This window comes from Crocodylus siamensis, chromosome 1 (assembly GCF_052110815.1).
Source record: "Crocodylus siamensis isolate JL-2025a chromosome 1, ASM5211081v1, whole genome shotgun sequence".
NCBI classification, from domain to species: domain Eukaryota; kingdom Metazoa; phylum Chordata; order Crocodylia; family Crocodylidae; genus Crocodylus; species Crocodylus siamensis.
Window position 1 is genome coordinate 321,250,479 of NC_143395.1, and position 24,054 is coordinate 321,274,532.

A 24,054-nucleotide genomic window follows, 5' to 3' on the forward strand; every position below is an offset into this window, starting at 1 on the left:
TAGAATAGCATTAACTAACAGCTTTCATTGTAGGCTCTTTGATTCTACCCAAGGTGAACAGGAGTAACCCACAAGCAGAACCATGCTCCATACCAAGTGATCAGCTCCTTCATCCCTGTTACTCCTGATTCTATTGGATTAAATGGAAACAGTCTTATTTATTTCAGTGGACTTTTGATTAGGCTTTAAGGTCCTGATTCCACACACATTATATTTTCCAGTAGATAAGACATGTTTTCCTTGCAAAAAGGAGCTCTTAGAAAAAAAGAATAGATTACTGAAATTAGACACAGGCATCTTGAAGAAAAACCTGAAGAGTCCAGGACCAGGCTGGTGGTTGGGTGGACAGGAAGATACTGCCATCCTTCCCTCAGGTGGGTGTGTGGGAGCATGAAGGCACAAATTTATCTTTTGGTGGGTGGCTTCACTTATACACTGATGTATCTTGGACACCAGAAAATACGTGTCTAAATTGAAGCACATGGATATCCTGTTGACTTGAACAGAAGTACTCACATGCTTAAAAGTAAACATAAGGCTGTGATTCAACAAGGAATTTTCTTGCACAGGTGTTGAGGACACTCAAGAGTAGTGTCCTTGAACAAGAAATACTGAATACTTGGCACTTTGCATCTTCTGAAAGTAAAATCCTGTGATAACTGCAGCAAGGCTTATGAGTGAAATGATGCAATCTTTTAAAGCTGAGTTATTACCATAAAAGATTACTCTTCATGACTTGTTTGTTATATGTTAAATGAAAAGGTGCCTCCATTACTTTATTCATTAATTTCACTTTGATCTCTATTGAGCCATTTTCTGGCTGTACCACAATTGGAACGCCATGCTCTATTTTACCCATTCCCTCCCACTGTTAGTTATTTTGAGTAATAGACCTAACAAAGAGGAAAAAGTAGATACTCAGTGGAAAACAAATTAATCAGAATGTTTTAAAACACTAATGATTAAGGATACCACAATAGAGCAAAACGAGAAACAATTTTCATCGCGCAGCACCTGTACCATCTATTCTTCAGCACCATCAACCAGGATTCTATTAACTTGTAACATATCTGTTTTTACAGTGCTCCTGTTATCTCTCTGCTTAAAGCTCAAAATATTAAATTGAATGACTATAGCTGATGATGCATTACTTACATATGTGCAGTCACACCATAGGATTTCTACAGCCATATTTATACACATAGCTAAGGACATGGTAGAAAAAAATCAGTATAGCTGAGACTCTTTAGCTTGCCATCAGAGTTGATACACCAATATTACCAGGAAAGAGCCATGAGCTGGAAAAATATTCTAGCTATTTGAATGTAAATTAAATTTGGTTTAGTTTGCCTGTGTTGTGCAGAACATAATGCGTATTAATATAGAACAAGGTCTTCTGAAAACAAGACCTATATTGTTTTGTCTACCCTAAAAAGAAACCTTTTGGGAAAAACAATTATTGCTTCATGAAGGGGAAGAGGAGATGTTCTCTAAAACCTTGTGAAGCTTGAGGATAAGTGAAACAACTGGTTGCCAATACTGCAGGGGCTGTAACATCTGCAGAGAGAGCCAGCCCCTCTGTGGTGGACTCCAGACTTCCGTCTTTCCAGCAAGACAGCTGATTCAGAAGCCAGAGTACCATAACATCCCATCATTCAATTTTTCTCTATTTGCAGCAGAAGAGGAACACTTGGCTCAAAGTCACCATCTATGTCAAGGAGTTTAATTCTGCTAAGGTACATAAATAAAATGAAGATGAGGTGAACTGCAATTAAATTCCCATACACAACTCCATGTAGAGGAAAAATGTTTCCAGTTCAATCAGTGCTGAAGCACTGTAAAAAGAGCACAAAAGGGCCTTTATTTCTCCGTGTTTGGGAATAACCTAAATGGAAATGAAAAGTACACCTTTAAGGACTTGTGCACCTTAAATTTAAGTACTGCAGCACTCCAGCATGGAATTCATAACCCTGTGTTAGCTACTTAGGCTTTGTATAGACTGCATACATACAGAGAGTGCTAGGTGCCTCCAAATGGGACCCAACATGGCCAGCATACTGAACAGGGAGCTACCTAAAATGAGACAACAGAAAGCACTCTGGAATTCAGGCAACTGATCCGGGATGACAGGGAGATGTCTTGTTCCACTTGGCATCCACAACCTAGAACTCTCTCTTGAAGGTGTGTGTCTACACTCTTGCTTTTGTAGGTCTGAGCAGCACTCACTCTTTTAAAACATGCCTGGAAGAAGAGGGACCAACATGATCTACATTTTATATAGTAGCTTAGCTGTTAGAGCACTGGGTGAGAATGCAAGAGAACTGGTTTTAGTGCCCTTCTCAGCCTGAGCAGATTAAAATCCACAACTCCTACTGCCTAGGACAGTATTCTACCCACTACGTTAGAAGCTGTTCTGAGTTGGAAATAGGCATTCTTCATCCCTCCTGTTAATACTATGCTACTATGCAGAAAAAACTGAGGATAAATTGGGCCAAGAGTGACCTAGGGAGGTTGCTGGTTAAGGCACTCACCTAGGCTGGAGAGTCCTGGGTTGTTTTCTAGACTTTCTGCATTTAACTGAAAATTGCTATTGGATAAAATATAGAAACAAACTAGGGAGCAAGACTCCACCTGCCCAGGTGAGCACCATCGTGGTTCCTACTGCACTCTCCTGGCCCAATGAATAGTTAATTTGAAGACAAAAGTTTGGGTATGCTTACCAGTGAATAATTTCTAGATACTACACTCATGAACTGTAAAAGGTTTGCTCAATTCCAGGACTGCCTGTATAATGAAACTGACTTCACAGGTGATTAGAATAAACTGAAACTTCAGAATTATAGCCTCCAGAATTATAGTCCTCAGCTGACTCAGTTCCTGTTACAGTAATAGGGCATGTCTATATGTGCACATTTAATCTGCATTAGCCCAATTTAAGGCATATTAAGGGCATGCAAATACACGTGCACACCATTAATGCCCCCTAAAAATGATGATTTAAGGTATTTGAGCCTAAATTTGATATCTGCATAAAGATATCAAATTTATGCACTAAATGGCATTACTGGATGCATAAACGCACTAATGTGCATTAATGTGGTGTGTGTCCATTGACTTGGGACTAGCTTTTGTCCCAAATTGGTCCACACACCTGCACTAATGCATATTAGCGCATGTATATGTATACATGTGCCTAAATTGCCTTAATGTGCGTTAGGTTAATGTGCATTAGGCACATGTAAAAGCATGTGTAGACATGCCCATAGTGATCTTTCTATTTCTAGGACAAAAGCTGCACCTCTGCTCAATGTTTACTCAGATAAGCCTCCTAGCTGAGTCAAAAGGAGGGAAGTTTTAATAAGGAAGGATGCCAAAATTTGACCCTGGATTTCTAAGTCTATAATAAGCTATTTTCTTTTTTAATTTTAGCAACATGAATATCAGAACTTACTTCTACTTTCTTTGCTTTGGAAATATATTTGCCATACCATTTTGGTATAGTAGAAGATGAAAACTGGCGGAGGAAGCCATTATTTTTGACAGGTCAATTTACTGGCTCTGTTAGTAGCTAATTAGCACATTAAGGTGCTGAACCATGAACATATTTACCCATGGGTTCTTTAAACTTTATTTATGTCTAAGTTTCATAGGAGAAATAGTAAATATTCACCTCAACAAAAATATTTAGCCTATGCTATAAACAACATGGCTGAGATTTGTTTGTTACTGAAGGTCAAAGCATGCTTGTAAAATAATAGAGGCTAGTGTCACAGGAAGAAATAAATAACTCACTCAACTACAAAATAGTTTCAATTAGCAATACCATGACTTGGAATATCCGTGGCTTCTGTTGAATGAATAACTGTACTTGACCAATGTTTTACCAAGTTCAGTAGGCCAAACAAATTCTAAGCTCAGTTCCGTGTACTAAAAAAATTATCCAGTTAGGGCAGCATTTCCCAAACCTTGTGGGTTTGTGCCCCTCTCTATTAAAAGTTGGCCACTCTTGCACCCCACTTTTTCAGCTTCTACTTCCTCTGCTGCTGATTTCTTCCCTGGTAACAACAGATTGAAGGTGGGGGGGAATCAGTGGGAATAGGTGCCAGGGGAAGCAGTGATGACTGAAACAGGGGTGCACTGGTTCTTACAACTGTGATTCACTTACATCCCTCCCCAGACATGCAAGGGGAGTGAACCATAGTTTGGGGAACACGGCATTAGGCTGTTTTCTAATACAGAATTTAGAAATTAATACATTTATCATTTAAACCAAGAGGAGAAAAGAGCAGAAGGTACTAGGAGTACCTTCTAATTTACCTGAATAGCGCCTGCCTACCTACTATGTTGAGAGGCACTATAAAAATGCAGATGTATTAAGGTTCCTTTAAAAGGGTAATGAATATTTAACCAGATATGACTTTTGTTTGTCTTGAACAGTTAACATTTGTTACCTATGACTATTTTGTTAAATACAGTTTTAAATTTCCTTCCTACCACCTAGCTAATAGAAAAAATACAATAAAAAACAATAAAAGAGGAAAAAGCCAGGAATTCTTCAGTTTCTACTGGTGAATGAAATAAATATACTATTTCCTAACATGTTAAAAACATATTTGGACTGCAAGCTGTAGGAAAGTGGTTAATTGAACTATGCACCAATTGATCATTCCAATAAACAGTCAGAACAACTTAAAGTCACACATTTTAAACAGAGGAGAAAAATAAATTACTGAGAGAAACGAATATGTTTCAGCCACATTATATATGTTCAGCAGCATTCCAATCATGACCTACTTCAGTTTTGGTCTTTTGTTTTTAAACATGTTTTGTGCATTCAAAATAATCCTATTAGGTAATGAATAATACTGCCCTCATGTATGAAAAGTTCTGAGGAGCTGACATCCATTTATTATGATATAAAGAAAAAATGCATAATACTATAAGGACTGTCACTTCCGAAATGCATGTCTTATATGACATTGTCCACATTGCACCATGTGAAACAAATGAGATTGCTCTATAGACAGATTATTTCATAAAACACACACCCAGGATGTAAGCTTCCGTATAGTTTTCTTAACTCTTTTTTCCTTAAATGAACTATTTTTCAGATATCCTCTTAGCAAGTTATTGGATCCATTGGTGAAAAAACGGTGACTGAAATGTGCTAATTTTGTGTGGTGGCTTCATTATTAATATTGTGTCCTCGCGTAGCACTGCACAAAACTCAGAGATAAATTTATGACCTGTTTACTCAGGCAAAGCTCCCACAAATTTCACAAGAGTACTGTAAGCAGTGTGGTATTGGGCCCTGAATCAGAATGGGCTATATGGTGTGTAAGGCTATCAGGAAGTACAGGTTGTGGGAAAATCTCATGAAAATTGCCATGATTTCAAAAATACTGCAGTTCCTCATCGGCTTTTCATTAGGCACAAACCACATGCTTTCAGATATTTTTCACAAAAAACAGGTTGTGGGGAAAGGGGACCCCACCACAAGTACATAGGGAAACTCAGATTAAACCCCATACTTAAGAAGAACTTGAGCAAGGCAAAGCAACAACTTGAACTTGGGATTCTTTTTTTCTACTAAAGTGGCCTGATCTCCAACCTAGATGTATCATGTTGGAGCTGTTCCAGGGCTCAGAGAAACTGATTCTATCCCCTACAAGCCAAATCCATCCCAGAGAATCCCACTATCCAGCCCCCAGTGCTGCCCCTGGGTCTGTAGCTGACCTGCATGCAGCACCACAGGGTCTGAAACACACTGCACATGGCACCTGTTCTGCTGCCCTACTGCACCAGAGGGAATGGGTTGGGAGAGGGAAGGGGCTGGGGGGCCAGATTGAGACTGCGGGGGAGGAGTGTGTCTCTGTGCCTGCTCCTAAGAGCAGGGCCGGGAGTGGGGGTGAGGGCAGCAGTGCCCCTCTACAGGCCACACGCACTACCCGGATGACTGGTGGGGGTGGGGCTCGCATGCGGCAGCTGCCACCGCCCCACACCACCACTGTCGCACCACTTTCCCGTGGCCAGTCGCACGTGGCTCTGCAAGCTACTGAATGGCGGCACATGTGGTGCAAAGTGTGTTAGCGGCCCACAGAGCCACACATGTGACCAGCCGCAGGAAAGCAGCGCGGGGCATGGCAGCGGTGGCATGAGGCAGCAGCAGCCACCGTGTGCAAGCCCAGCTGGGCAGTGCATGTGCGGCCTGCAGAGGGGCACCGCTGCCCTCGGCCCTGCTCCTGGGAGTGGGCACAGAGAGCAAGCTGAAGTGTGGGGTGGGGAGATACTGCAGCGTGCTAAATGGGGCTGGCGGCACCCAGCACATCCTTCCCCCTCCCCTGGGTAAGAAGCAAAATATGGGAAGGTGCCAGGGGAGATGCCACATAAAGTGCCCCAGAGCGTGCTCTGTCCCCACTCATCCACGCGTACCCCCTATGTCCTTTCTAAGTACCCCTGGGGGTACATGTAGCCCCAGTTGAAAAACCCCTACGCTAGACAGTTGGCAACTTTGTTCTCACTTGCTCTTATTCCACACACCTATTCCAGTGGACCTGACCAGTTGTGCTTGCCAGCATATTGTGGTCTGAGTGTCGGGGAGATGGAACAATGGTTCTTGACTTTCCTTGAGGGACCCAATGGGCTAGATCTTATTCTACCTATTAGATGCATAAGTAGACTTTGACATCTAAGCACAATCATATTCCATCCTGCTTGAATTCCTGCAAATCCATTAATGTATCTATTTTTCCAACCTATATACATCTTATCTTTAAGACTAGATCACAAAAAAGCAGCAAGACAGAGGAGGATCCACACACCTTTCGTATTAACAGTTTCTCAGAGACTCAAGTGAAGTGGACCAAGATCTCACATAAACATGCAAATCTACGTATTCATCTAACAAGTAAAGTGGGATCTGGCCCCATATCTTTATTCAGGAGAGTAGTTAGGAAGAAAATTCTCACTACTCTGTATCTTAAAAAAGGGAATTCCCTGAGCCCTTAATACAGCTGGGCAAGAAAGAAGGGGAGGGAAGAGGGAAACTACATAAATGCCACACCGAATTCTTTATGTGCCTTAAGATGAGGGAGGTAGAAACCATCCTGAGCCATGCCCAGCATATCACACTGCAGCACACTTGACATTTATGTTCTGTGGCATCAGGTATGAGACAGGAAATATTCATAACACCATGTGACACAGGTTCATGGTAGGTTCTGCAGCAAGGGGAGTGATAATGTCAGTCTGACCATGGAATGCCTAATGAGACTCATCAGCTGCTAAATCTTAAGCTGATACAGCAGCCGACCAGTCACTCCATATCTTTCCTGTAGTTTTGGGGAACGTGTTACTGCCAACACACTCTGCATCATCTGACTGTGGCCAAGCCTAGTCATTCGGTCCCATATTAGAGATACTGACTGCATATATGCTCACACTGAAATTAGTTTTATGGGACCAAAAAAAAAAAAAAAAGTTAATTTCATAGTGAGGCTGATGAGGGAAGTCCTACCCCTGCTCCTATGTCTGGACCCTGCAGCCACCTGCCAGGTATGTCTTTGGAAAAGCCTGCCTCCCTCCTCCATCAACTCTGTTCTCCAGCATTCAGTCCAACCATCCCACCCACCCTTTTTGGCCCAGGGTGCAAAAAGACCTAGCTGCACCTTTGCTGGTAAGGAACTTTTTCTCTATCCATTATTTTTTCTTGCTGTTCTATTCTTATTCTCTTCAGAGTTCTAAATGCTCCTAATCTTACTAGCCTTATTGTTAACTTTGTTTTCTTTTTCAGAGCAAGTAAATCTTGGAGCCAACAAAAGGAAATGCTGTGATTTTTGAAAGAGGGCAGAGCGGAGCCAGTCACCATTTAGTTATGACTGGCTTTATACATTGCACCTGTTCAAGGGAATGGAAGCTCCTTAGCTGGTGAAATTGGCCTTAGCATCTCACAAGTCATTTGAAGTAGGAGAAATGACACTTTCCTGGGATCTGGCTCAGAGGGATTCCATGTCAATGCATTTGGTTTCCAACCCAGAACAGGCTGTAGATTGGGCAGAGGACTGAATTCTTATCCCCATAGGCACCAACTTTTATTTTTGGGTAGGAGGGGGCAAGGATGATGAATATGTGGAAACTTTTATGCATTTCAGGTGACTGCCCTCTTCCCAAGGGGGGCCAGAGTCCATGAACCCCTACGTACTCAGTACCTTTGCTTATGCTTATTTGTAAAGTGGAAGCAATTAAACAAGAACAATTGAAAGTCACCTACATGACCCTGCCACTGTACCTCTGCTCTGGCAGGCCCCTTGACTGGGATCAGTGAAAGGTTTCATATCTCACTACCACCCCTTTTTAATGATTCAGCTGCTAATTAGTTTTTTGTTTGCCTGTTTTTGGTTTTTTGTAGTCAAAAGTTTTTACACTAGAAATATTATTGCCTCTTGCCTCCTTTTTCAGCCACAGGTTGCAAAAAAAGGATTGCAAATAATATAAATATTATACATCCTATTGCACATCCTGCAGTTCACTCAACTACATCCACAGCTAGAAGTGATAAAAAATATATATTTCCCTTCCTGCCTCCCACATGTAAATGGTTCCTTTTAAAATTAGAAGAAAAACTATTTAGTTCTTTGCAATAACTCAATCTTTAGTTTCAAACACCAGAATAAAATCTCAGTTGCAGCACTGTATTTCTACTTGCTTCAAAACTAAGCAATGCACATCTTATTCGTGCATACCCAACTGTTGCAAATGTTTAAGTTGTCATTTATCAATAAAGTAATTACATCTGAGTTAGTACCACTTGGAAGCAAAAAAACATTCATTAAAATGGAATGATGTAAAGGTTCATTTCCTCCCCCCTCCCTCCAATCCTGGGCACGTTTGGCAAAAACATAAAGAGCTTAATGTCTCAATGGTTTAGAAACAATTAAGAGACAAGAAAAATTAGGTCCTGTTCTTTTCATGTCAGCTCCAAGTGAACTGCTTGGCATTCACATAGGAAATTAGCTACTGACAGCTGGAGAAGGTAGCGTGCAGAGTTACCTCCTGTGAACTGCCGAGTGTGGAATATATATCCCTGTTAATCTTTCAAATAAATTGAGGGTAGGAAGTTCCAAGTTAACTACATAATATTGAAAAACTTGGGAACACAAGAGGAAAAGCCAGCTCACTCATAGTGCCTGAGTGTCCAGGAAAGCAAGAGTGGGAAAGAATCAGTTCAATTTTAAAAAATGTTTCTGACCTGCACCTAAAACCACCCTGGCAAGCAAGTTTTGGATGAGAAGCCGTGTTTCATGCCCTGCTATTTTTGATCAGAAATGGATAAGGGGACAGAATGGAGCCGCTGGCATCTCGCTGCGACCACCTGTCAGCTGGCACATCCCTGCATCTACACAAAGCTGGACCCAAGTGGTGACATTGGATTTAGCCTCCCAAAAGTCGCCAGAGGTGGGAGAAAGCCCACAGTCCTAGGATGTGGCTCGGAGGGGTCCCCCGCCCCTGCCTCTTGTTTGCCCACAAGGCACAGGCTGTGCGTCTGACCTAGGCTTTCACGCGGGCATAGGAGTGGGATTAATGCGCAGCGCTCAGGCTTTGTGGCCAGCGCAAGGCAAGGAGCCTGGTTCGAGGTCTGACACCCGAATGCTTAAGTCTAAATCAGCTGTCGGGGAGACAGGTCCAGCAGCCCCTCTGCCCTCTCCCCCCCCCCCAACCTCGGGAAAAGAGGGGGGATGCCCGAGGAGCCCCGCAGTGCCCCTTCCAGCCCCCTCCCCGCCCCGCGGAGCAGCACAGTCAGGGAGGGGAAGGGGCCGGTGCAGACCGTCCAGGGCCAGCATGGAGGGGAAGTCCTTGCAGTTGGAGACGCCGGTGGAGTCGGTCACGCAGGTCTTCCACAGGTTGGCCCAGAAGGTGGCGGTGGTGATGACGCTGCCGTCGATGGACGAGACCTTCCAGTAGTCGGTGGGCAGCGTGGAGGACACCAGCACCCAGCCCGCCAGCGCCAGCGCCAGTGCCGCGATCTCCGCCGCTGTGCTCGCCATAGCCCCGCCGCCCGGCCTGGGCGACAAGGGACCGGCCCCGGCCCCGGCCCGGGAGGAGCCGCGCGCCCGCCCCGTCCTGCCCCGCCCCCCCCCGCCCCCGCCCCCGGCCCCCCAGGACACCAACGGGCCCGGCCCGGCACTGCCCTGCCCTGCGCCTGCAGCCGGGGCGGCGGGGCGTGTGAGAGACAGCGAGGGGCTGGGTGTTTGCATGAGACACGGGGTGTTTGTGGGAGTGTGTGTGGGAGAGAGAGGAGCCTGCGTGTGTGAGAGTGTGTGTGTGTGTGTAGGGGAGACAGTTTTTGTGAGTGTGTGAGGGAGGAACTGGGAGAGAGTGTGTGTGAGACTGTGTGTTTGCATGTGAGAGAGTATGTGTATGGAAGAGAGGGGCTGTGTTTTAGTGTGTGTGAGAGACACTGTGTGTGTGAGGGTATGCGAGAGAGTTTGTGTGTGACAGAAAGTATGGGTGAGATTTGTGTGCTTGTGAGAGAGTATGTGTGCACGTGTGGCAGACTGGGTGAAAGTATGTGTGAGAGACTGACAGTATGTGAGAGACTGTGGGAGATAGGGTATGTGTGCTTGTGTGTGAGTGTGAGTGTGTGTGAGTGTGAGACTTTGAGTGTGCTTGAGAAAGTGTGAGTGACAGACTGTAAGAGTGTGTGTGTTTTAGATTGTGTGTGAGAGAGAACATGCATGATTGTGTGAGTGTGCATGACTGCGTGTGCACTTTATTGTGTAAGAGAATGTGCGTGACTGTGTGAGAGTGTGTATGTAATTATGTGTATGTGAGAGACCATGTGTGATTTGTGTGGGGAGGGTGAGAGTGTATGATTACCCTCAATTTATGCATGTATACGTGTGAGGGAGAGAGCAGCTGTCCAATTTTGGCCCCAAAACAGCCCAAACCTATGACATGATCTAAAGAGGGAACGAGTGCTGCTTCTGTACACGAGCAGGGACAGTGCCACGAGAGCCTTTTAAAGGTCCCGCGCACGTTAGTGCTGCAAGGTGTGCAAACATTGGCTACAGATTCACTAGATAAGCCCAGAGGAACTCAGCATGCCCAAACCACACTGCCTTGCTGTGGCTTTCTGTGCTCTCTTGTAACAGAAGAATTGCTCTTGTTATGCTCTTGTTGTGGTCATAAATAATACCACATGAAATCAAAGAGCTGGGGTTTTTCAAGAGGTTCCTTGAGTCGACGGAGAGCTACCCAGCTCTGAAAAGGTTGTGAACTACTGCACCAGTGCAAATTGTCTCCTACAAACCGTGGTACAATGTAGCTATCCTTTGGGATCCGTTCCCTTACTTAAGTGTGAATGGGTGGACCCATGCTCCAGTTTACTCCTTAAGTTTGGGATTTATACAGCTTCTGCTGATCCAGCAGAATAAGCCAGATCTCACAGGATCACATTATTTATGGTCTGCACCAGCCTTGGGGCTTCTTAAGCTTTGTACAGTCCTTATCAATAGACAATGAGGGATGGAAGGGACCTCAGGAGGTCATGTAATCCCATTCGTCGGGCTGTTGTCATCCCTCTCCCCCCTGCTCAAAGCAGGACCATCACTTTGTCACTTTGTCTAGCAGGTCTTCAAAGCCTCCAAGGATTTACATATACATCTCTCCTATGAAAAGCAATAACTGGGATAATCTACCTAGCAGTGCCTTGCAGAGATTATTCTGAAATAGCTGTGCCAGTCAACTTTTCAGTGTAGGCAAGGCCTCAGAGGGGTTACACATAGCAGCAGCACTGGAACATTGTTGTCTCTCAAGTCTTTTAAGAGAAGCTCAAGTTAGAAAAAGGATAGGGCTAAAGTGCTATTTAAAACAATAAAAAACAGAACAAACTTTCTATGATTACATTTGGACTTCTTGCTTTTCGGAGAGTTCTTTTGAAGGTGCGGGGAGGAAATTGTCAGTAACAAGCATGCCCAAAAGAGGTCTGCCCAAGCCTGCTTTGGATACGGCAGGCCAGTTCTACAGCCAGTGGCACATGAGGGAAGGATGTAGGTATCATCATGTCTGCTTGCCCTTAATGTCCCATTCTGAATTACTAGGTTCCCAGCTATAGCGGGGTCAATGAGGGGTGGAGCAAAGTTCAGCGCATGCCTTTAGAGCCTAGTGAGATACCTTAACTACTCTACCATACTGCCCCAGCAGACCCAATGCCTGGAGGGGGTCTCCTGAAATTGTCTCAGCAGTAAATTTTCTCTGAGAGCCACTCGAATTCAAGTGCCGCAGCATCTCATGTATCCTTGTCCTCACACTTCGAAATGATGGCGGGGCACTTGAACTAAAACTCATTTGACGAGCTTTAGTTCAAGTGTCCCCCCCATTGCCATTATGAAGTGTGGCGATGCTGATACACGAGACATGGGAGGCTGCTGGAGCACAGTAATTACCATGCTCCAGCAGACTCGATTACATGAAGCAGCCTCTGTGCTCATGTACAGGCACCCCCAGATGCTCTGACCTTCTTCCCTCACTTCTAGTGCATCGAAAATCTTCTGGAAGTCTCAGGGACTTGCGAATGCAAAGACTGAAGACAGAGCACTGTGAATTCTAGAAGACTCAGTGGACCAGAAGTCAGGGAAGATGGCCAGAGCATAGGAATCAGTCACAACCTGAGAGTCTAGGTTAGGGATACTCGACCCCCAGCCTGCAGGATGGATGTGGCCTGTAGATCTGTGTCATCTGGTCCTTTGTCTCCCCTCAGGTTTGAAAATTTGATGGAAAGGAAGAATGGCAGTGTTAACCATTGCTCCTCTGCTGCTAAATTTCTGGCTGTGTGGGGCTGGCGGAGGTGGTGTGCTGCCTGCAGGGCTGGGTGGAGGTAGCGTAGGACCCAACATAGGTGTGCAGGACTGGGGCAGCACAGGGCCTGATCCAAGGAAGAGGGGCCCAATCCAGCCCACAGACCAGCTGCACACCACATATCTGGCCCATGGGACTGAAAGGTTGAATTGAACACCACTCGTCTAGACAGATGAAGCACCTGTACTACTTTAAAAAGCAGTGGGTGGAAGACTTACTTCAATTCAGCTGAATCCATGTTTACTGTTTTACCAGGCTGCTCCAAGCCCATGGTAAGTAGAGGTTAAATCAGACCAATTTACCCTTGAATGAGATAGGGCTGGGTTATTGATTTCACTTGCTGCAGGATAGGAGCAGACACAAAGAACAGTGAAATGGATCAGCTGAGGTGCAGTCACATGGTGTAGACCCCTTTACGTTAAATCAGAATAAATGCATAATTTCATAGATTTCATAGACATTAGGGCTGGAAGGGCCCTCGAAGGTCATCAAGTCCAGCCCCCTGCCCCAGGGGCAGGAAGTCAGCTGGGGTCATAGGATCCCAGCAGGATAAGCATCCAAGTGTTTCCTGAGTGAGTCCAGAGTAGGTGCCTGCACTAGTTCTGGAGGGAGTCTATTCCAGATCTTGGAGCTCGGACAGTAAAGAATTTTTTTCTTATGTCCAGCCTAAAATGGTCTTGGAGGAGTTCTTGTTTTTCCTTGGGGCGCTTTGGTGAACAGACGTTCTTCCAGATCCTGACGCACACCCCTTATGTACTTATAAGCAGCCACCAGGTCTCCCCTGAGCCTACACTTTTTCAGGCTGAAGAGTCCCATGGCTTTCAGCTTCTCTTCATAAGTCCTATTCTCTTGCCCTCTGATCATGCATGTGGCTCTCCTCTGGACTTTCTCAAGCTTCTCAACATCCTTCTTGAATTGTGGAGCCCAGAACTGGATGCGCTACTCCAGCTGCGGCCTCACCAAGTCTGAGTAAAGCAGGAGGATGACATCTTGATATTTACTTGAGAAGCATCTATGAATGCAAGCCAGGGTTTTGTTTGCTTTACCAGCTGCGACATCACATTGGTGGCTCATGTTTATCTTGTGGTCAATCATGTTCTCCAAGTCTCTATCAAGCGTAGCACTACCAAGCCTATAAGTATGCTGCAGGGGTTTTTTTCTGAGGTGGAGTATCTTACATTTATTGGTACTGAACGTCATCAGGTTTGTATCCGCCCGCTTACTGAGTTTATCCAAGTCAGCCTGGATCACTAGCCTCTCCTCAGGTGTGGACGTTATGCCCCAAAGTTTAGTGTCATCGTCGAACTTAGCCGGTACACTTCTGACACCAATGTCCACATAGTTGATAAAGATGTTAAAGAGAACTAGTCCAAGGACAGAGCTTGGGAGATGGCACTGGTCATGGAGCACCATAATGAGGCAACCCCCTTGGCTCAGCAGGGAACTTGAAAACCTCCTATGCCTCAAAAGAGAGACTTATAAAGGATGGAAGTCTCTTTGGTTGACTGCTTCAACCTGTCTCTCCCTCCTCAGCCCATGACCCACAACTGGGAGGAGCAAGGAAAAGACTGTCTATGCCCCCAACCCCCTAAACCCCACTCCCAGAGCCCTGTAGTCTCTCATGACCTGGCTGGGATTGTTTGTGTGTCCTTTACAAAATAAAGAATTTTAAGAAACTTTATTCTTAAATAAAGGGCCAGAATGAAAGACACATTTCTTTTGTGTTATTCTTTTTTCATGTCATGTACACTTGAACTGTTTTGGGAAGTGGATAGCTGGCTTTATGCCAATTACCTTCACTTGGAAATTGAATCACATTTTCCTTCCTCCACCCCTATGCAGGGAGAATGAATGAGATGAGATGGAATTAGCCGATTACTTTGTAGCTGTTAAAATTAATTTGGCATCTCAATCAAAATGCACTGGTTTGGATAATTTTTTTGATCCATGGGTACAAGGCATGCTCTTTCCTGCCAAGGCAGGGGGTCGGACTAGATGATCTACCTAGGTCCCTTCCGACTCTAGCTACTATGAAACTACTATGAAACTGTGAAACTATGAAGGCATGTGAAGGGGGCAAGCACGGGTCATTGTCTGTGTAAGTTTCAGCCTTCTTGTTCACTAGAGATATGAAAACATCTGGGGCCCTAGTGCATTGGGAACGTGTCTCTTCTACTGAAGTGAGGCCTGTAGTGAGAGAGTAGCCCCTTGTCTGGTGGAAGTTATCAGTGCTTCTTTGGACTTCTCTATGCTTACTTGAAGCAGTAGCAGAAAGTTTGGTGCCAGCCAGAAGCTGTCACTACTAAGCTGCCACCTTGGAAGGGGTTGATGGCTGCTGGCCGTAGACCAGAGGCATTTTCACACGCTTTCAGCTGACGGTCTAGGTGCACTTAAAGTTTCCTGGAGTCTCTGTAGACCTGACCTTTGTGTGAAGGTTTGGTTTGTTAGATGTGCTTCAAGGAGCACTAGAGAAACCTCCACCCAACAAATCAATTTTTGTTCCAGATGATCTCACCAACTACAGACTGGTATCAACCCTCCTGGTTTGGGTGGGGGTTAATCATTGTAGAAACAAGGATGAAGCAACTGTGGATATTATTGGCAGGATTTGGATTTCCTTAACTGGTGCAGGGCAGAAATTATAGGTACTGTTATATCCTCTTGTTTATAGATGATGAAGATAATGTGGGCTTGATTCTCATGAGCACTAGGGCAATATTATGTGTCTCTTCTAGAGTAAAGAGGGCTTAACGTGAGTGTAAATACAAGTTGTATACTGCCTTGTTGATTGCTAGAATTTTGTAAAGTGACCTTCATGTAAGTGAGAAGTAGGTCTATGCTGATTGCTCACATAAATGATTCTGAGGTGCTGAGTGCAGAAATGTGGTCCTACGCAGAACTACACCAAAGTAATTTTTGCTCCTGTTCATGTGAATGATTATAAGCAGGGATCCTGGTTTTCTCTGTTAAGTTCCCCCCCCACCAAATTTTCAGATTAAAAAAATAAACCCAAAATCCACATTTTCCATGCTTAAAAGGAAACACCACTACTATATATATATATATATGCATTTCAACTATGGGAAAGTGTGGATTTTGGGTTACTTTTTTTTGATCCGAAAATTAGGGATTTTTTTTATCAGAGAAAACTAGGATCCCTGATTATAAGCAATCTATTTATCTATCTTAAGTACTCTTCTATGGCAGAAAATGCAGTCTCTGCTTTGTTTCCCACCCTGTTTGGTCAGGTTATGTATAAGAGCTGTAGAAAGGCTAATAAAACTTTATAGGTGACATTGTTGTGGATCCCAACCTGCTGTAAATCCCTACTACAGCTGATCCCTTTTTTGCAAGGGAATGGATGACTCAATGTCCACAGAAACCTGGATCCTGAAAGAAGACCGACTGGCTGAGGATCAATTTGGGCAAGGCTGAGATAGCAGCAGTAGATTTTAGAAAGTACCTAAAAATGGACTAGAATTGTGCTGGCATGGCAGATTGACTGTCAGTAGCGTCTGATTATGTAACAATATAATATGGGCAATCTTCTTTGATTCATAGCTAGTAGTAGGTGTTCTGATAGCAGCCCTGAAGAGCATATATTTTTATGTGTGCCTTGTAAGGCATGTGAACTCTTAGTTCAAATGTGGTCCTTCGTGCATTCTTCCATGACTTTTGTCACTTTGTGATTATATTGCTGTTATATTGCCTGGATACAGCTGCTACTGGGGACCATTCAAACCCATATAATATGGTGCCTCAGTTACTGAATTTAATTTATGTTCTTTAGCAATAGTTTTCCCCTCTGTGGATTTATAACACGTGTAATTTATGTGTATTTTGTAAATAAATGTGTACCTTCCTTTTTAAAAATGCAGACCTTGCTACTAGTTTCTTGTCAAAAGTCTCATAGGCATTTAGGAGACCTAACATTATAGTTTTTAGAATTATCATTCTTATTATACACAGGATGCAAATGACCTTGAAACAGTTTGATAATCTTGTATAATATACAAAAATATATTACTTTGCATAAAGGAGTCCTGAAACGTTTTTGTTGCCGAGTCTGAAATACAATATATTATTTGAATATGTAGGGGTAAAATCACAAGCAGTCATCATTGCCTCATAAATTAAATCTTGGATGACAACATTATTTGTTCTTCAGCCAAAATAAATAGAACAGGGTCGTCATGCCTGTGTACTAGGTTCAGATTTCTTTTCATTTTATCATCAGTAGTAGGGCCACCTGAAATTCTTTCCTGGGTCTTTAGCGTCATGATTTTCAGGATGCAAAGAGCACCTGGCCACAGAAAACAGAAATCATTATTTGAGTAGTATTGAAGAATTAACTTCTTTGAGTCATAGAGTATTCCTGATAAATCACATATTGCAAACGGAAGTTAGAAATGGCCATCTCCAGAATAAAATGAAAAAGATGTAAGCAGGACATTCATCTCTGAATAAAATCAAGTAAAATGGATTCTTTCTTGATTTTATCTTTGCTATGCAACTTGGAAAAGATCTTTCACAGTAGGTGCACACTTCTTAATCCATAGTTCTTCTTTGACTTAGGAAATCGCAATTGTTTTTTAAGCTATCAACAATCAAGTTAATCTAAAAAAATGTTAAAGTAATCATCCAAATTAAAAAAAAATGTTAGGACAGGAATTTATAGTTCATGAGAATTATTTGACTTCAAAGGAAATGCTAACATACAAGATTTTTAAAACAGTGAAAAATGACATATCGTTGAAGAAATTTCCTCAGATCAATTCCCTACAGTCTTTTTGAAAATAAAGACCTTGGTTTTTGACACTGAGATTAATGATTTGTTTTCAGCTTTGCCCTATATATAGATATATTTTAAAAAGCCTAGGCTGTTCCTTGGAACATTTAAATACAATGCTTTTAAAAATAGATAACCTGTTTAACACACTGAACAGGAAATCTGCAAAATATATCTCTCACTTTACATTCCACTTGGCAAACAAAACAGGTATAGTTTTCGAAGGTTTTCTGAGCACAGAATTTGGTCTTGCTACACATGAGCAGATCAGAACCTATTTAGCAGAGATTACCATATTTTCTTGCATACAACGCTCCCCCAAATCAAACAAACAGCTTGCTTTTTTGGAAGGCAGAATGTAGAAAAATAAGAGGGTTTTTTCAGTTATACCCAACTGTATGACATATAGGCAAGAATTCTTGTAGGAGATATGTTTTATTTAATCATCTGTATGGTTGGCATAGACATAGGCAAGCTTTTAGATATCACTCTTCTGTGTGTGATACAGAGTGCCCACGAAGTGTCATCAGCTACCAGACTCAGACTGTCTCCTGGGATGCCATACTTCCTGGAGACTGTATTTCCAGGAGGAGTTACTCTGTGTCACACAAAGTTGGGCCCTGGACCCTTGCAAGGAGAATGTTAGTTCTTTACCGTATGTAGGTTTTTAATATAAGTTCCTGTCATGAATGCCGCATGCCCCTGGAAGCTGGGGGGCAGTGGTAGCACTGTCGGCAGCAGGAGCATGGTGGAGGCAAGTGGGGAGCTGCCACAGCACTGTTGGCAGTTTGTGGGGGGAGGGTGGCGAGCGCTGACCAGTGGTTGGCGACCACCTGTGAACACTGCTGGCAGTGGCGGCAGCGGCTGGCATCGAACACAGACCTCCTGCAGATGGTACCAGTGGTGTTGGCAGTGGGGGGCAAGTTGTGGGGGGCAGCGGTCACTGCCTGTGGTGCCTTTTGGCAGGGGTGCACTGCAATGCTCAGGGGATGCACATGCACATGCACCAATGGTTCCTGTAAATAAAGTGTTGTTTCTATATCACAAGCCTTATCAACATACTACCAGTAGCTCAATTGCTGCTTCATGCACAAGCTCCAGTGCACAGCTAATAGCTACAGCTGGGCAAGGGTTAACAAAAGACTTCCCTCATCTTGGCAGCCATCTAGGCAATTGCATGGCAGTTCTCTTTCCAGTGAAGAGAACAGCTTCCTCCAATTTGGGGGACCTGATTTTGGGAGAAAGCTGTGTATTGTATGTATGTGAGAAAATATGGTAAATTTATTCAGGCAAAGATTTTATTTATTGGTTGAGTTCTAAAATGTGTCCTATCTAACAAGGTGGAATGAGTGGACAAAATGTAATAATGCTTTTGCTTCATACAATGGAATAGAATGGAATTGTGCACTTCTGTAAAACAGCAATTGCCCTCAGTATGAAACAGCCTTCAGAATCATGAGATTGTCCTTAAAATGTGCCCTGAAAGTTGAATGATTTAAGCTATGCGTAAACATTACATTCATACTGGTAAATATGCCTGGAGAATTCGCCTTTGAAGCTTAGTAGCTCCCCAGCCAGGAGGCTGGAATGGCTGAATGCCTCACCCTGCCACCCCCACCATAGTGCAATATTTTTGTAGTGCTACAAAGTACCAAGACACTTCATAGCACTACAAATGAATACCTGCTCATACCTTTAGTTGCTGATCAGTACCTAGCTGAATTTCAGAGTCAATCCTAGATTTATTGTCTCGTGTGCCATAGCTAACCTCAACTGCCACTTCAGACTGTGTGCAGCTGTGGGATGCTAATAACCTGGTGCCTTTCCAGAGCTCCAAATTAGCTCTAAAAATTGAAATGATTTGCAAAGCAAAAACTACAGCTGGGAATGCCATTAGAGGTCTATCTTACAGGAATGCAGAACTATAACTCAGAATTCATGGTGCCATTTTAAAGAACTGAACTTCTACCAGATAACTTTTCATTGCTATTGATTCAGGGCAGCAGAATAAAGTAACCACTTGCTTTCATCACAGATGTTCTTCTTCAGACACATACCTAGGGCAATATATTCAAAGATACGTTTCTGTATCAAAAACTGAATTTAGACATGGTTTGATCATTGTTATTCCTTTTAAATTGGGCATAACAGGGGAACAATTCTTTTGAAAGGTAGCCATCCAATCTCCAAACAACACATTATACATCTTACTGCTTATTTTACACTTACCAGCAGTCTGTCACAGCTTTTAACACATGGAACTTTAAATACAGAGCTGCTCTTTAGAGAAAGGTCAGAACCAAATAGTGAAGGCTTTGAACCAAAGGTTGTCCTGAGAAAGATACTGGACCAGTCATCCCTGGTTGATTCAGCTACTTGATTAAACTCAAAGAAGTTGCACAAAGGATTGATTTGCCCCTTTATGTTTATATTTTAACTGGAAGCACACTTCAGGGAACTAATGGCTATAAAAGTAAAATGTGGATGTGCAGACCAGTAGGCATAGCTGCAGTAACACAAGGCTGTCACACTTGTGAGCATCTGGGGGCTGCATGCTGCACAAGTCACGGGCCCCTGAGGCCCACACTGTGCAGGCTGCATGCCGTGGAGGCCACATGCCACATGGGATCCCTACTGTTGCCATTGTGTAAGCAGTACAAACTCCCCCACTGCTGCTGATGCATGAGCAGGAAGATCAATGTGCCCCTTCCAGCTGTGCTGCCCTGTCCCAGAGACCCTAGCTACCAGAGCAACAAGAGCAATGGGGACAATGGTGGCCAGATGCCAGGGGCTTCATGTTAACCCTTCTGGGCTAGATAGAGCCTGCAGGCCACAAGTTGGATGGCCTTGTAGTAACAGATAATCCCAAATTTCCAGTTATTTAAGATATATGTCTATATCTATATAGAGAGATATAGATATATATCTATATATATCTATGTATGTGTGTGTGTGTGTGTGTGTGTGAGTATGTATGTATGTATGTATTTTCAGGTAAGCCTATGCTAATTTATAATAGTTCTAACAGGAATTTTGTACTTTTGGACCTTTCCTCCTTTTTTTGGCAATATTTTGGGATATGTTAAAAACATAAAAGGGACAATGGATCACTAAGGATTTTTGCCCTACAAATAGACTCAGGAAAAGTGTAGAATGGTTTATTTATTTATATATCAGGTGAGCATGAAAGTGTATCTAAAGGCCACCCTTATTTCAGCCATTAGTTTAAAGAGGTGGAAAGAAGGGCTGTGCAAAGCTTTGGTAGCTGATTTGATTTGGAGAAGATGTGGCCCAATTTGGCTGCCAGATCTCCAAATCTGAATCAAATCAGGAGACCCATTAAAAGGTCTGAATCAATTCGGAAGTTTCTGAATCAATTTGGAGATTTGGAAGGCTTGCAGGAAACATAAACTGAGAAGAGGGAGGGAGAAGAGTGGGGAAAGAGGGAAGAAGGAGCTGTGGAAGGCAGGTCTGCAGGTAGCCTTGCACTTCACCTTGGACATCTGGAGCAGCCAGGGTGGAGATCATGACTACCTCTCCCTCACAGGGCACTGGTGTGATCAGTCAAGGTATCAGTGGGCTCTCCTTCAAGCGGAGGTGATGGATGGGTCCCACACGGTGGGCATGAACTGCATGATGCAGGGATGGCTTGCTGGGCAGGGCGAGCTCACCTGTGGGTTCGTGGTCACCAACAACGGGGCTAATACGGTCAAGGCAGTGCATAATACCAATTGCGCTGTCACTATTGGCAAGCTTATTTTCATAGTTTCATAGTTAGTAGGGTCAGAAGGGACCTGAGCATATCATCAAGTCTGACCCCCTGTCATGGCAGGAAAGAATACTGGGGTCAAACGGTGATTGTCAAGCCTTGTCTTAACGACCCCCAGGGTAGGAGCCAGCATCACTTCGCTTGGAAGTTGGTTCCAGATCCTAGCCGCCCTGACAGTGAAGTAGCACCTCCTGATGTCTAGTCTGAATCTACCCTCTGTCAGCTTGTGACCATTATTCCTAGTCACTCCTGGTAGTGCTTGGGGGAACAGGGACTCCCCCAGTGCCTGCTGGTCCCCTCTGACTAGTTTGTAACAGGCCACTAGATCCTGCCTCAGCCTTCTCTTGTGGAGGCTGAACAGGTTCAGGTCCCGTAGCCTCTCCTCGTAGGGCCTGCCCTGCTGTGCCCTGATCATGTGAGTGGCCCTCCTCTGGACCCTCTCCATGCTGTCCACATCCCTCTTGAAGTGCAGCACTCAGAACTGGATGCAGTACTCCAGCTGCAGCCTGACCAGTGCTGCATAGAGGGGGAGGATCACCTCCCTGGACCTGCTTGAGATGCATCTGTGGATGCATGACAAGGTGCAGTTGGCCTTCCTGACTGCCTCCCCACACTGCCGACCCATATTCATCTTGGTATCAATGATGACTCCAAGATCCTTTTCTGCCTCTGTACGGACGAGAAGGGAGTTCCCTAACCTGTAGGTATGATGCTGATTGTTCCTCCCCAGGTGCATCACCTTGCACTTGTCAGTGTTGAATCCCATCCTATTCTCGTCCGCCCACCCCTGTAACCTGTCTAGGTCTGATTGTAGCCTTTTCCTTCCTTCTAACGTGCCCACATCCCCCCACATCTTAGTGTCATCAGCAAATTTGAACAGGGTGCTTTTTACCCCCTTGTCCAAGTCACTGATGAAGATGTTGAACAGTGCGGGCCCAAGGACTGAGCCCTGTGGAGCCCCACTGCCCACATCCCTCCAGGTCGAAAATGACCCAGCCACCACCACTCTCTGGGTGCAGCTCTCCAGCCAGTTAGCGACCCATTTGACTGTGTAGGTGTTGACACCACAGTCCCCCAGTTTCTTAATGAGAACTGGGTGAGAAACAGTGTCAAAGGCCTTCCGAAAGTCCAGAAAGACTAAGTCCACTGCTACCCCTGCATCTAAGGATTTGGTGACCTGGTCATAGAAGGCCACCAGGTTGGTCTGACAGGACCTGCCTCTAATGAACCCATGTTGGTTGCCCTTAAGCATAATCTCCCCTGCTGGCCCCTTGTTGACATGTGCCAGAATAATTCTCTCAAAAAGCTTACACAGGATCGAGGTAAGACTAACTGGCCTATAGTTCCCCAGGTCCTCCTTCCTCCCTTTTTTGAAGATGGGAACCACATTGGCCCTCTTCCAGTCCTCTGGCACCACACCAGAGCACCACGAGTGCTCATACAGCCGTGCCAGGGGTCCCGCAATGACCTCAGCTAATTCTGTCAGCACTCAGGGGTGGAGATCGTCCAGACCAGCTGATTTAAATACATTCAGTCCCTCCAGAAGTTCCCTGATTAGATCCTCCCTGACCCATGGCCTAGGTGCGCCTCCCCTGGGGCCTGAGGGGGGCCCAGTAGGGGGGCTGATCTGGTCCCTGCTCAAGAAAATGGAGGGAAAGAAGTCATTAAATAGGTTAGCTTTGTGATCTGGTGTGACGACCAAATTTCCTTGCGTGTCTTGCAGGGCCCCACGTTACCTGGTACCTTCTTTTTGCCCCCTATGTATTTAAAAAAGGACTTCTTGTTATCCTTGATCTGGGAAGCTAGTCCCATTTCCATCTCTGCCTTGGCCTTCCTGACTGCTCCCCTGCATCCCCAAGCAACTGCAGTATAAACCTCCCTGGCGATGGCCCCTCCCTTCCATTGGGTGTATGCCTCCCTTTTAGCTAGAAGATATTTGACAGCTATTTCCTTTCCCTGCCACACTCCCAAGGAAGAAGCACCTCCGGAAGTGCCCTCCACTGCAGAGTGGCAGACAGTCACCTCCAGAACCAGGGCTGCTCATAACACAGCAGTACGAGTTCCTCCAGTCCAGCTGGAGAACAGGTGTGAGGCCCTGGCAACACTGGAGGAGAAGGAGGGAGAGGAGGCAACCGGACAGGAGGCAACTCCACACCCTCCATGCTCCGAACAGGCTGAAGGAGCTAAGCAGTCCCGGAAGAGAAAGCATTGAGTGATTGTCATAGGTTGCTCCATCCTGAGAGGTACAGAGGGCCCCATCTGTCACCAGGACCCCTCAACATGCAAGGTCTACTGCCCACCCGGAGCAAAAGATTCATGACGTGATGGGGATGATCCAGGCTGTGATCCAGCCCACCGATTACCACCCCATGGTCCTAATCCATGTGGGTACTTATGATGCGGCCAGGAGAAGCCCTGATCACCTGATGGCAGACTACCACGCTCTGGGGGGCGTGCTGAAGGAGATAGGTGCACAGGTGGTATTCTCTTCTGTTCTACCAGTGAGCAAACGTGGAAGACGGCATGAGACGTGCATCGCAGAGACCAACTGATGGCTTTGGGAATTGTGTCTTGAGGTGTGCTTTGGCTTCCTTGAAAACGACCTGCACATCATGATGAGAGACATGCTTGGGTGGGTTGG

General features: G+C 44.7%; 1 protein-coding gene across 2 annotated transcripts in view; it reads right to left on the reverse strand.

Moving 5' to 3' along the window:
* The window catches only part of CLDN10 (claudin 10), a 104,304-nt gene that overhangs the window by 6,747 nt on the left and 73,503 nt on the right, over positions 1-24,054 (reverse strand). The window contains exon 1 of one of the 2 annotated variants that reach the window (XM_090023476.1): positions 9,824-10,090. The exons of the other annotated variant lie outside the window; for it this stretch is intronic. Within the exon in view, the coding sequence (XP_089879602.1) occupies positions 9,824-10,043 (220 nt within the window). The 5' untranslated portion in view covers positions 10,044-10,090. Of the gene's footprint in view, positions 1-9,823; positions 10,091-24,054 lie in introns of those variants that run through there. 2 annotated transcript variants of the gene reach the window in all.